This window comes from Anastrepha ludens, chromosome 5 (assembly GCF_028408465.1).
Source record: "Anastrepha ludens isolate Willacy chromosome 5, idAnaLude1.1, whole genome shotgun sequence".
Classification (NCBI taxonomy): domain Eukaryota; kingdom Metazoa; phylum Arthropoda; class Insecta; order Diptera; family Tephritidae; genus Anastrepha; species Anastrepha ludens.
This window is the reverse complement of record NC_071501.1, coordinates 75,314,197-75,333,010: the sequence shown is the minus strand read 5'-3', so window position 1 is coordinate 75,333,010 and position 18,814 is coordinate 75,314,197. Positions and strand designations below refer to the sequence as shown.

General features: G+C 38.3%; 1 protein-coding gene across 10 annotated transcripts in view; it reads left to right on the top strand.

Annotated features, from left to right (window-relative positions):
* LOC128865117 (vascular endothelial growth factor receptor 3) overlaps nucleotides 1-18,814 on the top strand; it is a 139,087-nt gene that overhangs the window by 91,040 nt on the left and 29,233 nt on the right. For 9 of the 10 annotated variants that reach the window (XM_054105101.1, XM_054105100.1, XM_054105105.1 and 6 more), the window contains exons 3-4: nucleotides 9,806-10,201; nucleotides 10,287-10,414. In XM_054105101.1, the coding sequence (XP_053961076.1) occupies nucleotides 9,806-10,201; nucleotides 10,287-10,414 (524 nt within the window). Of the gene's footprint in view, nucleotides 1-9,805; nucleotides 10,202-10,286; nucleotides 10,415-10,646; nucleotides 10,852-18,814 lie in introns of all 10 variants that reach the window. The other variant, XM_054105106.1, reaches the window with a different exon arrangement.

Here is an 18,814-nt window from a genome sequence, read left to right as displayed (position 1 = left end):
CACATATCATGGCTCTTTTATAGATTGTCCCTGTGGGAAAGGCATTAGAAACTAGATTTCCCACAAAAATATAGTCACTGAGCTTACTAATACTCGTATCATATTTACACAGTTCGAGATTGGCTATACCGTTTTTTTTTATTGTAATTGCAGTTATGGATTTCGGATAGGTTTCTCATTGCAAGCAATTCTATAGAATCTGTCCTACACGCCATATAACACATAACAGCGCTGCTCACCTGCAAATCATAAATGAGATCGCTTTACTGCTGTTAATAGTATATGGAATACAGCATCATTCGGAATTTTAATGTTATACTAATTTGATGAGCTACTTCAAAGATGTCGGCATAAGGCGACAGCGGACAGCAGTTTTCATTTATTTCTCTCTAATTGCAACGTATATTTAAAATACGGCTCTTACCAATTATATTATATGTCAAAAATTGTATCATTTAAATGTTCACCATGAGCACCGCTACAAGTAAGATCCGCCAAATGGTCGATTCATGAATGCCTAATTATCGAAAACGTCGAGATATCGATGTTGAAGGCTCTTCAGCAACACTTTGCACTACAGCAGCAATATTCTCAACAGAACGTCCAATTTTTGGTCTGCCGGTTCCTTTCTCTTTTCCAAAGAACCAGTTTCTTGAAAATTTTTACCAACCTTGAATTGTTGACTCATTCGGACAATTATTTCTACTAAAAAAATCACAAATTTTGCTATATGTTTTTCTTAAAGATCGATCATTTCCATAATAAATTTCCATAATTTTAACATTTTAACGCGTCGTTTTTGTAATTGTACATCTGTCTACGTGAAAAATGTCAGAGATGGCATAGAAAAAAGGTACTGTCTAGAAATTATTACTATTGATATCTAAGTGCCACTTTTGAAAGACCACGACAACCACTCTTGGATAGAGAAATTCACGACTCCGATGAAAAAAAAAACACCACCTTTCAGTTTAAACACAGTAGTAGCCGCGCTCCTATTACTTGGGTGCACATTAACGTCACATTTGGTTCGCTCGGTTTATTTTACAATTATTTTATTTCAATTTAAATGGTTTGTTTACATCAGTAGAAGTCAAAGTGATAGCCAAGAGACACTATCAGTTCAAAAAAAAACTAATTTGTAGACACAATACATATACATGCATATGTTGGTTATTAAATATAATAAACAGTACTGAAGACCAAAAGCGAGGCAAGACAAGAGAAAAAACCAAGAAAGACAATGAAGGGAAATTTTGCGCGCCTACGGTGCGATTGTGTCATCATGCATTTGTTTTTTTTGGTCCTGTAAACACGTTTTCTTAAAAAACAAAAAACCAAAAACAAATTTATTATCACTTCGATTCCCTGCACCGTAGTTGGTGTACAAAGGTTTTGTAGATGATGTGGGTGCATATGTACGACTTTTTAATATATCTAATATACAAAATGGAAGTTGAAAATTTTAAAACTTAATTGCGCGGTCGCCGTAGCCGAGTGGGTTGGTGTGTGAGTACCATATCGAGCTCGACACATCGGGTATGAAACAACAATAGATAGAAACATTTTTTTCTAATAACGGTCGTACTCTCGTAGGTCCCGCCATTTGTGGAACAACAACTGAACGCTCACCACAAATGGGAAAAGGAGCTCGGTCAAACAGCCAATGAAGAGCGTAAGCGCCAATTATATAAATGTATATACATACATACATATATGATACGTACTTAAATAAAAATATATTAGTTAAATATAAATATGTATATTAGATTCTTAAATATTTGATTAAATAAAGAAAAGTCGCATTTGTTTTCTTATCGTGGTTTTCTTTTTGTTTAATTTACTAGCATTTCCACAATTTCAAAATTCTTATGCCGTTACTCAGAAATATAGGAACATTATCAGCTCCGCATTAGAATTTGATTTTAGTTATTTTTCTATTTTTATTCATATTCCTTATTTTTACAACGTTTTTTAGTTACATGCATTTGCATGTGCATAGGTCTAAAAATAGTTTTGTTTCAACGCATTATTGAAAGTCAATGCGCTCTAACTATGAGGTTTGTATACAAACTCTATTACGATATGCAACATTTTTTGTTTTTGTTGTGTAAAGATTGTTGCTATTGCGAGATTGTATCCGGCACGTTTCATTTAAACAAAGCAAGTGCAATTGTATCTGAGATATCCAATACTATTTCTCTCTATGTATAAAGTGTTATACAAATTGAAAAATTATCTCAACATATATACATACCTACTTATATCGCTTGCTGGAACAAAATTACAACTCAAAAATTCAAAAATTCGCGAAACACTACTTTAAATCTTTCAATTTACTATGCCTCGCTAAGTAGACACATTTTAGATTTCCTCACTTTTGATTCTACTGAGGTACGTATGTTTGTGCAAGATGGCGCAAAATGAATCATCCAATTTTGTTTTTGAATAACTTTTTTACTAATGATTTTAGGTAATGGCAATTTTTATTTTGACTTTTACGCGCTCCATTGCTTGTCCGTTCGTATACTGCAGCTGTCTAGTTCACAAGTGTCAAATGTGATGTGACGTACGACGCCATTTGCAAAAGTTATAAATCTTTCGATGGGGTGATTAATTTTGCGCCACCTTGTACTAGAGATCTAAATTTTCGGGATTTTACTAATCTTTTGTTTTTGCTGACTTTTTTTTTAATCCTGGCACTCCCTATTTTGTAATACCGGGATTTTGTTTATCCGAGATTGAAGGACGTACCTATAGAGTTTGTTGAGTTTGAAATTCGATAGCGAATTACTTTTATTACTGAGATTAAATTACTATTTTGTTTAATTAAAGTGTTATCCTAGTTGAAAAGTTGCAGCGTAGAAGAAAAGTTGAAGCCTTGAGGGTGTTATCCTCCCAAACGGGACCCAAATTTAGTGCACATAAAACATAGTGGTTGAGAAATACCTTCCTTCTTCAGCGCTTGTCTGGTGGAGAGTTGAGAGAAATTAAAATTCTTTCCTCAGGTGATAGCTTCTATCACCTTCATTGAAAAAATATAAATTTTCTTAATCAAAACTACTGGCAAATCGTACGGTTTTGTATGAAGTGAAATTTGCGAACTGCTAAATAAAGCCCTATGTAATTTGGATGACAGACTAATTGCTGTGGGTGTCCGTCATTTTTGGCTGTTACTTCTTCGCACAAAAACACAATTCTCCGTCAAATACACACTCATCTGTTTTTATAAAAAAGGTGTTGCGAAGCCTTAAAGCTCAACCAATGTTGCAAATAAAATTTTTCTTTATTCAAAAAGGGAGATTTTCGGGATAAACATTTTCTTAATTATGATTCTCATAATAAAATTATACTCAACAATACCGAGACTTGTATGGATTAGTACCTGGATTTTCGAAATTCAAAAAAAGTTCGCGATCCCGGCATCCTGGGGTCACGGAATTGCCTTCTCTAGTATGTCCATATGTATCTACGAAATGCATTTACTCATCCACCTGCCTTCTGCTACTCAAACCAAACCCTTCACACTAAGTTCATATGCCCTCACTACCTAACTGTAACATGTCTAAAGGTAATTTATATGCATTTCATTTGAATCATTCATCGAGTGGCTATCAAAGAGTCAACACCAATTTTTTCTGTTTCTTCTTTTCCTTTCGCTTTAAAAGTTTAAACACGTACCACAGCTCAATCACAATATTGAATATTTGCAGGTTGAACGAATTTCCAATGAAATGAAATCAGCAAAAAGGCATTACAATTAGTGACGGGTGTACACCTGAGTATTTACTCAACTCTGGGTATTTACCCATAAATATCCACTTGCGTACCAGAGTATTCACCTCTTTTCGGGTAGATACTCGTTTGAATAACGAATACTCGTTGTTACGTAGCGCTTCAACTCGGGTACTGAATGGTGCCGAAAATTCTGAGTTATCAATCATATTTCACTGGTTTGCTGTACGTAGTTGAGTATAACCCGAAAACACAAAGCAACTTTTTGATGATTTTATTTGCTACATTGCAAACAGCGGGCTAGTTTTCTTTTGACTCAAGCATAATATCCACCAGGTTATCCTTAATTGTTTTCTCTACCTTTTATCTCAAGTCAACCTTTTCGGTTTCAAACTGCGGACAGATCAAAAACAATGCTCAATTATTTGCACAGAAGGTGCAGTATGGGTCTCCTTCATGTCCGAATTTATGTAAATCAAATTTGTAGCAACCATGTCCTGTCACTATTTGGGTAAAGTCGAAATCCACATCCCCATGTCGTCTGCCTCGCCAACTTCGTACAGAAGGAATCATGCGATAGTCCCAACGCTCGTTCGGTGAATAGCTCCACCAGCTCTGCCATTTCTGCCAACAACTCTCCTTCACTGCTTGATGACTCACCTTAATTTTTGAGGATTCAGCCATCACTCTCGCCAAAATGTCAGAGAGGGTGTGTGAGGGCAAATGAGAAAAAATATTTTTTTTTTCAAAATTTTGGAACAAAAAAATTGCATTTTTTGGAACTCTTTTGAGTATATTTTATCTTAAAAACTATCAAAACTAAATTTATAAAAATCTTAAAAAGAATCGAAGGTATTTGAATTAATTTTCAAAAATATAAAAAAATGTCAAAATTTTTATTATTAACTTTAAAGTATATTTTATCTAAAAACTACAAAAATATTATAAAAATGTTATATCAAATTTTTTTTTTTGTAATTGTAAATTGGATCACTTGACATAGAACCGCTCAGAGACTGAACTTAAATGATATCCCAAATTTTGCCAATTACAAGGTTAAAGACGGCTATCTTGTTTTGTTTGAGCCATTTGTCTGTGATATCTCCAGTAACTTACACAAAATTGCTTAGGATGTTAGGAGTGCTACTCACAGTTTCGTTTTCTCAAAGAAAGAAACTAATTATAATAGTAACACGAAAAGCAGACTAATTCAGGCATATGTATGTATGTATAAGTATATAATGTAGTTGAAATCGGTTATGTAAAAGTTATCGCCACCGTCTGCAGAAAATACGCAATCCACTCAAGTTGAAAATGCCTCCTATTGTTCACTAGAACATACTGAAGACTACATTCTTTCAACTTCAACATGCTAAATCCATTATACCAAAGTACTTGGGTACTTTTAAGTGCCCAATTTACCGTTTGAGTATTTATTCTTGTATCATCGTTAATTATATGACATTTATTAAAGACGTTTCTGCCCTTTTGGTCGATTATCTCTCTGCATTTTCCAGCGAGATCAAAACACATTTTGCTGTCCTCTGTTGAATTAAACTTTTCTTGATTAAGAGAGTTTTGCAGAAAATAAATCTCATAATAGTCTGAGACTGCAAGATCAAAACTGTATGGTGGACGGATTAAAATTTTCTTGCCAAATTGTCTAAAGCTCTACTACACTCTGCTATAATTCTACCCTCTGGCGTTATAGTGCAACAGTATCAGCAATAAGTACATTAAGGTCGGAGTCCATTCTTCGGCCAGACGGTGGCAACTTATACAATAATACGCTATACCCTACCAAACTCTTCTACTTATTTCGTCCATATTTGCATTATTTTAATATGGGCAAATTTTTAATAACCTTTTTAAACATGGAAGCATTTTATCATACTGCAACTGAAATTCGGAGCATTAAATGTTTCGATAATTTCTTAAAATGCTTGAAAACTCTTTGCTAATGAATGTTTAGTTCCTATCAATCGCTTCACAACTTAAGTGTGCGCCTGTCTTCCTCCATTTTTTATGATTTTGGATATCATAGTGAATGGTCGGGGAGACAACTTGTTGCTGAATTTTTCAGGCTAGCCAATATATCAATAGAAAAAGTTTTTTCTAATAGCTGTCGCCGCTCGGGAAGCAATGGCAAACCTCTGAGGGTATTTCTGCCAGGAAAAAGCTCCTCATAAAAATATCTGCTATTCGGAGTCTGCTTGAAACTGTAGGTCCCTCATTTTGTGGAACAACTTCAAGGCGCTAACCCCAAATAGGAGGGCGAGCTCGGTCATGCACCTAGCAGAGGTGTACGCACCAATTATTTATTTATTTTAATATTTTTCACACCTTAAATTCAAGTCAGATAAATGCTCCGAATGTCAATTCGTCTTTTATGGTAGAAATGCACTCGGGGTTTGCCATTGTCTGCTGAAGTGCGACCGCTATTAGAAAAACTTTCAAACTTTTTTGTTGTTTCGTGCACGGAGATTCGAACCTATGTACTGCACTCGGCTACGGGCTACGAATTAAACATATAGCTATACTGCTCACTCTAATGCTTCTTTAAAGTCCACGATTAAGTAGATATTCAACAAATATAACAAATCAAGGTTAATGCAACATTTAGTTGAAATTGACAGTAGACAAATCAAACTTGATGTAAATAAAAAATCACATATAAATGAAAATCGAACAGATATATTTTTTCGCTTTATTTTCTTGATCTTTTATAAATAATTATTACCTATTTTTATTATTATTCGAACCCTTGCAGCGCGGTATAGAACTGCAAGTGAAGTAATTAGGTTATTTCGTCTTGAGTGCAATCACGAATTTCGCTCATCATCCGACAAACTGTATGCTTCACTTTTCGAATGGCCAGCTTACCGATTACCCATTAATTTATTCTGAAAAGCTTAGTTTTTCTTGGAAATGAACAATCATAAAGGTGTCAAATACTTACATACTCAATGTTTAATGCTGAGGGCACGGGCGAATTTTAATTCTACTTTAGCAAAATGGTTTTTTTTTTAAAGAAGCAGATATTTAGCTATGAGCTCTTAGAGCAGACTGATCTTATTATATATCTTTAAGTTCAATCAAAGCTTACAAATGTGTACAAGCTGCTTAATAATTTTATAATTATACATTTAAATATTTCAAACATATTCCTCAATAATAAAATGATTATTTAATAAAATGCTTACTTATCGGATTCGGAAAATCATCGGAAATGGTGTCATATTAATTTTTATTGATTTCCTGCTGTCTGTCTTATTTGACTGACGAATTCTGCAAACGTGTCAGTGTCTCTTACCTGTCTATGTGATATGTAAATAACTCGCGCTCTTTTAGGCTGCCCAAAAGAGTTACCCATTTTGAGTTTGGGCATTATTTTTTCACTCTTTCAGATAAATTTTTTGTAGGCAGAAACGAGTTTATATTCCGAACAAAAATATTGAATACATTAATAAAACAATTTTACATGTAATATCCATCATCCATATGACAAATGCACAGCAAAAATCAACAGGATTTTTTAGCAACGTTAAAGTGGCGCGTTATAGTACTAAAATTTATAAAAACTAAAGGGGTTTTCAATAAGGGCGGGTAGATGTTGAAATGGAATAAAATGGCGTTTGCTGTGTGGCATGTAGCGCCGTCCTGCTGGAACCATCGTCTAGGTCCATATGGTTCAATATGGGCCATTAGAAATTGGAAGGGCCACCACGTCTACCGAAAAATGGGCGCAATGGGCGCAACGTTATGAGAAAAAAGCTCATAGAATAGTCATTATTTAAAAAAAAATAACACTCGAAGAATCAGTATCAGAAGTTGTATTTTCTGAGCGATTCCTAATAATAATTTTAATAGATATAGCTCAAAAAATTTTAAATCGTAAAGATTCATGCAACAATAGATGTACGAAAGGAACGAGTTTTTAAAGATCCATCGTATTTTTAATACAAAAATTCATATTAAGGTTAGGTTAGGTTAAAACGATTGTCCACTATGGGTAACACTCAGGCTCATGGCCCATTGTGATGGCGCGTGGGGCACTTGTCCTTATCTCTCCTAAAACGAATGTGCACTTTTTAAACATTTTATAAAAATATCCCACAGTACTGATATCTTCCAATTCATCAAAAAATTGTCTACCTAAAATGATAAAACTACGACTTGAAAGAGCAGGATAATGACACAGGGGATGTGAGAAAAATATAAACAACAAAGTTTATTTTTCTCCTTGTTCACTCCACTCGGGAGCATATGGCCTCGACAAGACTCTTTCATCGTACACGATTCTGTGTTGTTGTGCTGTTGTTGTTGGACCGTCCTATGGAATGTCGGCATCTGTTAGTTCGCGCAGCATAGATCTTCTCCAAGTGTTTTTTGGTCGACCGCGACCTCTGCTCGGTTTTCTCCTCTGGCGGTTTTCTCAGTATGTGAGCTATCCATCGCCACTTTCTGCATTTGGTTTGCCTAAGAATGGGTTCCTCGTTCGTTAATCTGCACAGTGCGTCGTTACTGATGGTGTTTGACCAAAATATTCTGCAGATGATGCGGAGGCATTTGTTGATGAACGATGGTAGCCCCTGTGTGATGGTGTTAGAGACCAGCTATGTTTCGCTTCCGTACAACAATACTGCCTTTACGCATGAGCCGAATATTCGTAGTTTAGAGCGCCTGGAGATTTGCGAACACCCCCATACCGTATGCAATCGCCCGAATGCCGCCCTTGCTTTGTATAGCCTGCAGTTGGCATCTTCATCTGCTCCACCATCTACCGTGATGAGTAGAAGCTTTCGACGAATTCCACCGGGCATCCGTCAACCAATATCTGCCTTGCGTTATTGTGGTTAACAATCATGCCCTTGGTCTTGGCGATGTTTACTTCCAGTCCGACAGTGCGTGCCAGCGCGAGTAGGTTGTCCGCCTTCGCTTCCATGTCTTAGAGTTTGTGAGAGAGAAGGCAGATGTCATCGGCGAAGTCCAGGTCCTCAAGATGTCTGGAGAAACTCCATACGATGCCTTTCTTGTGCAGGGTCAGTTGGCTCATGACGTCATCAAGGACGATGGCGAAGAGAAGGGGCGGCATGGGGCAACCTTGCCTTATGCCTGCGTTGGTAGTGAATGGATCGCTGATATCGCCTTTGTGAAGCTCTGCCAGTTCGGAGAGGGCTTTGATGAAGCGGATTATCTTGACGGAAACTCCCTTTCTAGTCAGTGCCAGCCATATTGCGTCTCGTTTGATAGTGTCAAACGCCTTCTTAAAGTCTATGAACAGCATGTAGAGTGGGGAGCGCCACTCAACTGATTGTTCTACTATAATCCGAAGTGTGTTGGCTTGGTCAACAGAGCTTCGGTAAGGGCGAAAACCAACTTGCTCGTCTCTTCTCTTCTAACAAAGTTTACTAAGTATAAAAGATACTTTCCGTATTGTTGTTTTCTTGCGAATTAATCTTAATTGCCTACGCGTGTTTGCAAAATGTCCCCTATGAAATAAATAGTAAAGGGGCAGAGCAACCTTGATGAGGAAATACCGTTTTTTACGCCGTCCTTACATTTCTGCAATTCCTTTTCCCATTTTGTAGCATTCCTGTTTTATTTTGTTACTCCACATGAGGTAGGCCAGCCGAATTTAAATGAATTGTGTGCCATCTTATTCTTACACCACAGGCAATAAACTCTTTGTGATTAAATAGAATTGGACTTTGGCGCCACTGGCAACCGAACTTAATTGTGCGCATCCGATTTGCGCTGTGTGTTTGCGGTTTTCAAGTGTTTTTATTAAAATTTATTTCATTTGAATGTAATGGAATGCGTTGTGTTGCAATCATTTGGGGCACTTGAAATAAGAATATCATTGACTAAAAGCAAATGATAAAAATTAAAACCTGTAACAATTTGATTGCTATATGAATAAATGTACTATTTATGCTATCATACTTTCACTAAAAATTAAAATATTCTTAATACCATCTGCATACTACAAATAAATTAATAAAGTAAAAACAAAAACAAAATATTAATATGTATTTACTTATGTATACCCATATAATATTTCTTACAGCGCCGCATCCAATGCCTGCCAACGTTGACAACGACAACGACTTCCGTCGAAATTATGCCGTCGAATATGGTGCACCATTAATTACACCTCTAATGGAATATGTAACGCTCGAGTTGAATACCAATTATACGATACGTTGTGAGGCCAGTGAACCATTGGTCTGGAAAGTTGCACCAAATTCGCCAGCGCACGAAGTAAAACTATTTGCTACTGGCGATCCGCAACGGCCATATGGCAGTATGTTGTATCTGCTAGATATTTCATATGTAAATGTGGGTAATTACTACTGTATAAAAGAGTCGAGCGTTAATAAAAATTTAGACGAAATGTTGGATGAAGAGCTAGTAGAGTTGGTGAATAATAATAAGGCGTCCTCCATTTATGTATATGTTAATGGTAAGCATAACTATTCATTTTCTATATATACGTATATTATATTATTATATTTAAAATCTAATATATTGGAATATTTTCCTTTCAGATCCTGTAAATCTGTTAGCGCAAACTGACTTTCCAATTATAACCGCCTATCAGTATCAGGATACTGTGATACCATGCAAGCCAACTATGCCGAATCTAGAAGTGCTCCTAACTACGTCGCATGGTGAAGTATGTATTCTTATTTATCTAACATAATTGCTTTAAAAGTTAAGCTTCTTTAACTTTTACACGCACGTACATCTTAAGCTTTTCACTCTTGCACTCCAGCTGAAAGTTTAAGCAAACTTGTCTACCATTTTTATCCGCTTACTCACTCACACTAATTCACGTGCATTTTATTTTATTAAAATGGTTATGGTTTCTACATCAATTTTTTCTTAACTTATTGCATTGCGTTTAGGATAGTGGGGAAGAGAAAGTTTTGTGTTCCTCAAAATTGGTACCTCAGCTGACAAGTTTTCCACCTGGTAATGTGTATGACTCGATTGAATTTGAGCCAAAAGTCGGCTTTATCATACACAATGTCGAAAACATAACTGATTTGGATTGTGTTAGCCGAAATGGAACCACAAATAGTTCACATGAATTTTTTGTTATCAAGAGACGTATGTTATCCAAGTATTTTTCTTATCTACTTCTACATATAAATATAATTTCTAGTAGCTGACAATAGAAATGTATGTACATACCTATATACCCGATTACTAGATAGTATTCATATTCATATATGTGTAATATAGTGTAATTTTAGTAATGTATCAATATTCATACTGTAATAATCCTCTACAATAAATGTAAGAACTACTCATATCAAAAATGCCATGAACAAGTATAGATTGATTATATATTTAACGATACTTTGCAAGTAATATTAATATATTTAATTTCTTACATCTTGAAAAAAAAAGAATTCAGCTATACACAAACGTAGTAAATGCTACAAAAAAACGCTATCTTAGCAAGCAGTTCTACGCTACCAAAACGACACGAATTTATGTTTAGCAGAGAACTGTTACTTTAGCAATGTCAAATGCAAGTCAATGCACTTCTGCATTTGCTTGAACTAATCTTCAAAACTCTTTTGCCACTCAGCATTAGAGTGCGCATTGTCTTGGTGAAGGATGATAGGTCTGCGACAGTTGGTTTCCTTTAATTCTCGTAAATCTTCGGGAGAGCAAATTAAATGGTTGTCTACCACTCAGAATTGAGTGTTTAAGGTTTTTCTAGTGGTACACTTACGAAATGATCAGATTTTCCGAAAATACAGGCAACCGTTCGATCATTTGCTTTGCGGTGCTTCTTCCGCGAACAAATTTAGTTGGATTAAGCTTATCTTGGAAAACCGATACTGTCGATTACGGTTTTGTTTTCTGCTCATATGCATAGATGTAATATTCGCCGCCTGTTACAATCTTATAGACATGCTTTGAACCATGTAAAAAAACAGCAAGCGTAGATTTTGTAGTACCTGGCAAGGATGATAAATTAGCAGATTTTGCCATCTTAAGTAATATTGTGAGAGTAACTTCAGGTGGGACGTCATCGGAGATTCGTCAGCAGTATTGTACCCGCTCATTTCACAAGTATTCTTACGCTCCTCCATTCAGTCGTTACACAGACGTTATCTATGGTTCAGAGGGTAACGACGTAACATAAGCAATGGCTGCGTTGATTTTTTCTTATACCACCAACACAATCTCAGTTTTGTCGTAAACAAACCGCTGTCTTTTCCACTGTGAAGTCAGCAAAATAGCTGATTCCTTCAAAATCGCTGAGAGTCATTAACGATCTGGTTTTGGCTACACCTTTTGAATTTCGTCACCAGCAGTGCAAGTTTATAATCAAATTCTATTCTTCTTTTATCCCATAACTTATATTGCGTTGGCCACCATAAGTCCTCTGATACACAAGTTGCGTGAATTCAAATTTTCTATGAATTTTCGACATTAGGTTCGAGCTGTATGCCATTTATAACGCATATGGTTTTATTATTCAGCTCTGAAATTATCTCAGGCTTATTAGCATAGACCATACTTTTCACGCAGCACAAAAGAAAGAAAATCACCATAGAAAACCATAGATGTGTGATCAAAACACCTAACAAATGATGTTCGCTACGGATGTATTTAAAGTCATTTTCTTATTTTACTTTCTCTACCTGGTCTTTACCTCTCCACCAACCACCAGCAAATGGCAGAGAGTCGCCCTGTCTAAAATCTGATTGGGTATAAAACGTATTGGGAAGATCATCCCTAAGTCTGGTGTAGTTGGTGGTTTCCCTCGTGTCCAGGGGATCAGGTAATCATCTTCTATTCTAATGGTTACACCACACTCCACAAACGCAAGGCGTCGGACCCCAGATGGAGATTCTTATTCACCGACCTCTACAACCTTTCGGTTGCTCCGCTTAACGGCTAGCATGCCAAGCTTTTCGTATTCACGTAATTTGACGATACATTTTCTTTGTCAACTACCGACCAGCATGCCGTACGCCCTGTAGACAGCACTCTTTCTTGTTTGTTCATTTTATATCCCCTGAAATAAATATGTATTTAAGATAATTAAATGTGGCTTTAAAGAGTTAAAATCAGATCCTCGGCATTGAAATTGTAAGCCTTATCTAAAACTATGTATTGTTCCTCGTTCTTCTTGGTTAGCTGTATAGACGACTCTTCTTCTTCTTAATTGGCGCGATAACCGCTTACGCGATTTTGGCCGAGATTAACAAAGCGCGCCAGTCGTTTCTCTCTCGTGCTAACCGGCGCCAATTGGACACACCAAGTGAAGCCAAGTCCTTCTCCACCTGATCTTTCCAACGCAGAGGAGGCCTTCCTCTTCCTCTGCTACCACCAGCTGGTACCGCATCGAATACTTTCAAAGCCGGAGCGTTTGTATCCATTCGGACGACATGACCCAGCCAACGAAGCCGCTGGATCTTTATTCGCTGCGCTATGTCTATGTCGTCGTAAAGCTCATACAGCTCATCGTTCCATCGTCTACGATATTCGCCGTTGCCAACGTGCAAAGGTCCAAAAATCTTACGCAGAATCTTTCTCTCGAACACTCCAAGCGTCGCTTCATCGGATGTTGTCATCGTCCAAGCTTCTGCGCCATACGTTAGGACGGGCATGATGAGAGTCTTGTAGAGTGTTAGTTTTGTTCGTCGAGAGAGGACTTTACTGCTCAATTGCCTACTTAGTCCAAAGTAGCACTTGTTGGCAAGAGAGATTCTACGTTGGATTTCAAGGCTGACATTGTTATCGGTGTTAATGCTGGTTCCTAAATACACGAAGTCTTTTACAACCTCAAAATTCTAACTGTCAACAGTGACGTGGGTGCCGATACGCGAGTGCGCCGACTGTTTGTTTGAAGACAGGAGGTACTTCGTTTTGTCCTCGTTCACCACCAAACCCATTCGCTTTGCCTCTTTATCCAGTTTGGAGAAGGCAGAACTAACAGCGCGGTTGTTAAGGCCGATGATGTCAATATCATCGGCATACGCCAGCAATTGTACGCTCTTATAAAAAATTGTGCCTGAGCGATTAAGTTCTGCGGCTCGTACGATGCTCTCCAACATCAGGTTAAAGAAGTCACACGACAGCGAGTCACCCTGTCTGAAACCTCGTTTGGTATCAAACGGCTCGGAGAGGTCCTTCCCAATTCTGACGGCGCTGCTGGTGTTGAGCAACGTCATCTTACATAGCCGTATTAGTTTTGCGGGGATACCAAATTCAGACATCGCGGCATACAGGTAACTCCTTTCCGTACTGTCGAATGCAGCTTTGAAGTCGACGAAAAGATGGTGTGTGTCGATTCTCCTTTCATGGGTCTTTTCCAGGATTTGGCGTATTGAGAATATTTGGTCAATGGTGGACTTTCCAGGTCTGAAGCCACACTGATAAGGTCCAATCAGTTGGTTGACGATGGGCTTCAGCCTTTCACACAATACGCTCGCTAGAACCTTATAGGCGATATTTAGAAGACTAATCCCGCGGTAATTGACACAAATTGCAGGATCGCCCTTCTTATGGATTGGGCAGAGCACACTTAAATTCCAATCGGCAGGCATGCTTTCATCCGACCATATTTTGCATAGGAGCTGATGCATGCACCTTACCAGCTCCTCGCCGCCATGTTTGAATAGCTCAGCCGGCAGTCCGTCGGCGCCCGCGGCTTTGTTGTTTTTTAGCCGTGATATTGCTTTTCTCACCTCGTCATGGTCGGGTAACGGAACGACAATTCCGTCGTCAACGATTGGGGTATCGGGATCTTCACATTCTCTATGACATGCGCAGCTGTCACCGTTTAACAGGTTCGAGAAGTGTTCCCTCCATAATTTAAGATTGCTCTGTACGTCAGTCACCAGATCGCCGTCTTTGTTCTTACAGGAAAACGCCCCGGTCTTGAAACCTTCTGTAAGCCGCCGAACTTTCTGGTAAAATTTTCGGGCGTTGTTCCTGTTGGCCAGCATCTCAAGCTCCTCGCACTCACGTATTTCGGCCTCTCGTTTCTTCTGTCGGATAATACGTCTCTCTTCCTTTTTCAGCTCTCTGTAGCGATCCCACATGGCTCGCGTTGCGCCCGATCGCAGCGTGGCTCTATAGGCGGCATCCTTTCTTTCTGCGGCAGCATGACATTCCTCGTCGTACCAATTGTTTTTTCGGGCTCGCCGGAAACCGATTTCTTCTTCGGCGGCGGTACGTAGAGAACGAGAAATGTTGCTCCATTGTTCGTGGATGCCGGTTTGTTGGGCAGTACTCTCTGAGAGCAGGAGTGAGAGTCGAGTGGCGAATCTTCTGGCTGTCTGTTGTGATTGCAGCTTTTCGATGTCGAACATTCTTTGCGTAGGTAGATGCACGTTTTTTGCTGCACAGAGGCGGGTGCGCAATTTGGCTGCAACAAGGTAATGATCCGAGTCGATGTTGGGTCCTCGGATCGTACGTACATCTAATACACTAGAAGCGTGTCTTCCATCTATCACAACATGATCGATCTGGTTTCGCGTTTTTCGATCAGGAGACAGCCAGGTAGCTTGATGTATCTTTTTATGCTGGAATCTGGTGCTGCAGACTACCATGTTTCGGGCCCCGGCGAAGTCGATCAGCCTCTGTCCGTTACCGGATGTTTCGTTGTGCAGGCTGAATTTTCCGACTGTGGGACCAAAAATTCCCTCCTTGCCCACCCTGGCGTTGAAGTCGCCAAGCACGATTTTTATGTCGTGGCGGGGGCAGCGCTCATAGGAACGTTCCACGCGCTCATAGAAGGAATCTTTGGTCGCATCGTCCTTCTCTTCCGTCGGGGCGTGGGCGCAAATTAGCGAGATGTTAAAAAATCGCGCTTTGATGCGGATTATTGCGAGACGCTCGTCCACCGGAGTGAACGACAGTACTTGGCGACGAAGTCTCTCTCCCACAACAAATCCGACACCGAATTTGCGCTCCTTTACATGGCAGCTGTAGTAGACGTCGCAAGGTCCTATGGTTTTCTTACCTTGCCCCGTCCATCGCATCTCTTGGATGGCAGTGATGTCAGCCTTTACTCTCACGAGGACATCAACCAGCCGGGCAGAGGCACCTTCCCCATTTAGGGACCGGACATTCCAGGTGCATGCCCTCAAATCATATTCCTTATTTCGTTTGCAGGGGTCGTCATCAGTAAAGGCAGTTCTCATCCGAGGCTTTGTAATTCTTTTCATTGGGGGGGATTTTTAAGTGGCGGGTCCCAAACCCAGCGCACAACCAGCTATCCTGGAATGCTTCGCCTTCTCACGTTAGCTCACTCCCGAACGGGTGTTCGGAAGCTACCCAGAGGATACGTGGGCTAATCCCGGCCGTTGTGAGCTGCTTGAACCATATGTAGAAGAATCGTCCTGGCCACTCCCAAGTGAATGGCGATCAGTAACTTTCCCCACTTGCGTGGACTTCTACACATGGAACCATCCTCCAGGATGTAGACGACTACACCTTTTATTTTTCCATGTTAGCTGACGTTAGTCCTTTTTTCCCATTGTACTTTTTCTAAAATTTTGTTCAATATATTAGATATGTAAATAGTAGATACCCGTGTGTATTTTTTTTACTAACGCCTATTTTAGTATTTATAAACATTTATTTCATATTAAAAAGCAGGAGTTCATCCAAAAATTCTTTAAGCTCACTTGTAAATATGTATGTATATACTCGAAACAAGTAATAATAGATTCATTGAAATTATTTGTAGATAGTATAGAATATTATCTATTTTCCACTTGATATATTAAGAGATTTCACGAATATTAAGCACTTATACACATATTATATGTAATAATTTCTGTATTTTCCAAATTTGAAAGCAGTTTCATATACATTGGACTTACACTTACACACATGACCACTGCAGTACCTTATCAGAGCCTATTAAAATATTCGAACTAGAAACGTTTTCTAAATTCAACTAATTACGTTGTGTCACAGTGAAAATACGCCATCTTCGAAACATACTCGTACATATGTACATCAAAATGTGAGTATAGTCAAGTAGAAAAAAGATGCATACTCAGAATTTTTAATTGACTCTAAAAATCTGGACTTAGTGACGAAAAACAACAATTATCCACATCATCCGCATGCGCCAGTAATTGGACGCTCTTATAAAATCAAGTTCTGCGGCTGAAAAATCTTTTCTTTTCGGAGTGAGCCTTCCCTATTTTGATGGAGTTGCTGGTTTTTCTCAACGTTGACTTACACAGCCCTATAAGTTAACCGAATGGAGTTGTGCATGTCCATCATTCGATAGTGCTCGGGCTCGAAACCCCAGGCCTGGAACACCAACTGATAGCAAAAAGTAGTTTTTTCGAATAGCAATCAACTCTCAGCAGGCGATGGCAAACCTCCGAGTGTATTTTTGCCATGAAAACGCTCCTCATAAAAAACTATCTGCTGTTCGAGTGCATCCAGGCGCGCACCATAAGTAAGAGAAGGAGCTCGGCCAAACACCCAAGGGTGTAAGCGACAATTAATATTATTATTGGGTTGGCAACTAAGTAATTCCGGATTTAACTCATAGATGGTTTCAGTTGAATCTTTAGGTTTGCAGACGTAGTACAAACAAAAAAAACAATTCAGCTGTCAATCAGTAAAAAACGTTTTTTAGTCGGCTGCTTATTTTTCGTTTGGCGTTCGTTGGAAAATGGAAAATCAAAAGGAACATTTTCGTCATATTTCCGCAAAGGGAAAACAGTATCGCAACCTCATAAAAAATTATGTGCTATTTATGGTGAAGCCTTAAAAGAGCGGTAGTGTCAAAATTGGTTTGCCAAATTTCGTTCGGGGGATTTTTCACTCAAAGATGAAAAACGCTCTGGTCGTGCAGTTGAAGTGGATGACGCCCTAATCAAAGTAATAATCGATTCGGATCGTCAGAGTATAACATGTGAGATAGCAGAGAAGCTTCATGTATCACATACATGCATTGAAAATCACTTAAAACAACTTGGCTATGTTCAAAAACTCATACATGGGTTCCTCACGAACTGAAAGAAACGCATTTAACGGAACGGGAAAGAAACGTAATGAAAATGATCCATTTATAAAACGACTAATAACTGGCGATGGAAAATAGGTTGTTTACAACACTATCTAGCGGAAAAGATCGTGGAGCAGACGAGGTTAAACAACTCAAACAACATCAAAAGCTGATATTCATCAAAAAAAGGTTTTGTTATCAGTTTGGTGGGATTACAAAGGAATTGTCTACTTTGAACTCTTACCACCCAACCGAACGATCAATTCTGATGTCTACATTGAACAACTAACGAAATTAAACAATGCAGTTGAAGAAAATCGGCCCGAATTGACAAATCGAAAAAGTATTGTATTCCGTCATGACAATACAAGACCACACACATCTTTGGCCACTCGGCATACGTTATTGGAGGTTGGTTGGGATGTTTTGCCACGTCCACCATATAGTCCTGACCTTGCACCATCTGATTACTTTTTGTTTCGATCTTTACAAAACTCCCTGAATGGTAACAATTTCAATAATGATAATTATGTCAAATCGTACCTGTTTCAGTTTTTTGCTAATAAAAACCAGAAGTTTTACGAACGTGGGATTATGATGCTGCCTGAAAGATGGCAAAAGGTCATTGCTCAAAATGGGAAATACATTACAGAATAAAGTTATTTAGTTCCATGAAAAAATTATGCTTGATTTCCTAAAAAAAATCCGCAATTAATACTTAGTTGCCAACCCTACATTTTTAGTTGAGCGCAATCATGAAAATAAACCGCCGAGTGTCCTCTTTTGAATGGCATATACAATTTTTTCACCGAATAAATAAATATTAAGTTAGTTGTATAAAGTTATATGGGCATCAGCATATGTAAAATTGGTTTTTCTGCCTTAAGTCCAGATTTTGAGGGTCAACCCAAAATTCCGAATAATCATTTATTTTCTACTTTACTAGGCCTAAAACACGTACAAACCTGCAAAATATTGAAAAACTTTTTTTTGTCACAGTCTTATTAGTTATTAATCTAGAAAGCAATCTTGGTTGAAGAGGTTAAAGTTGGTTTTAATTTTTAT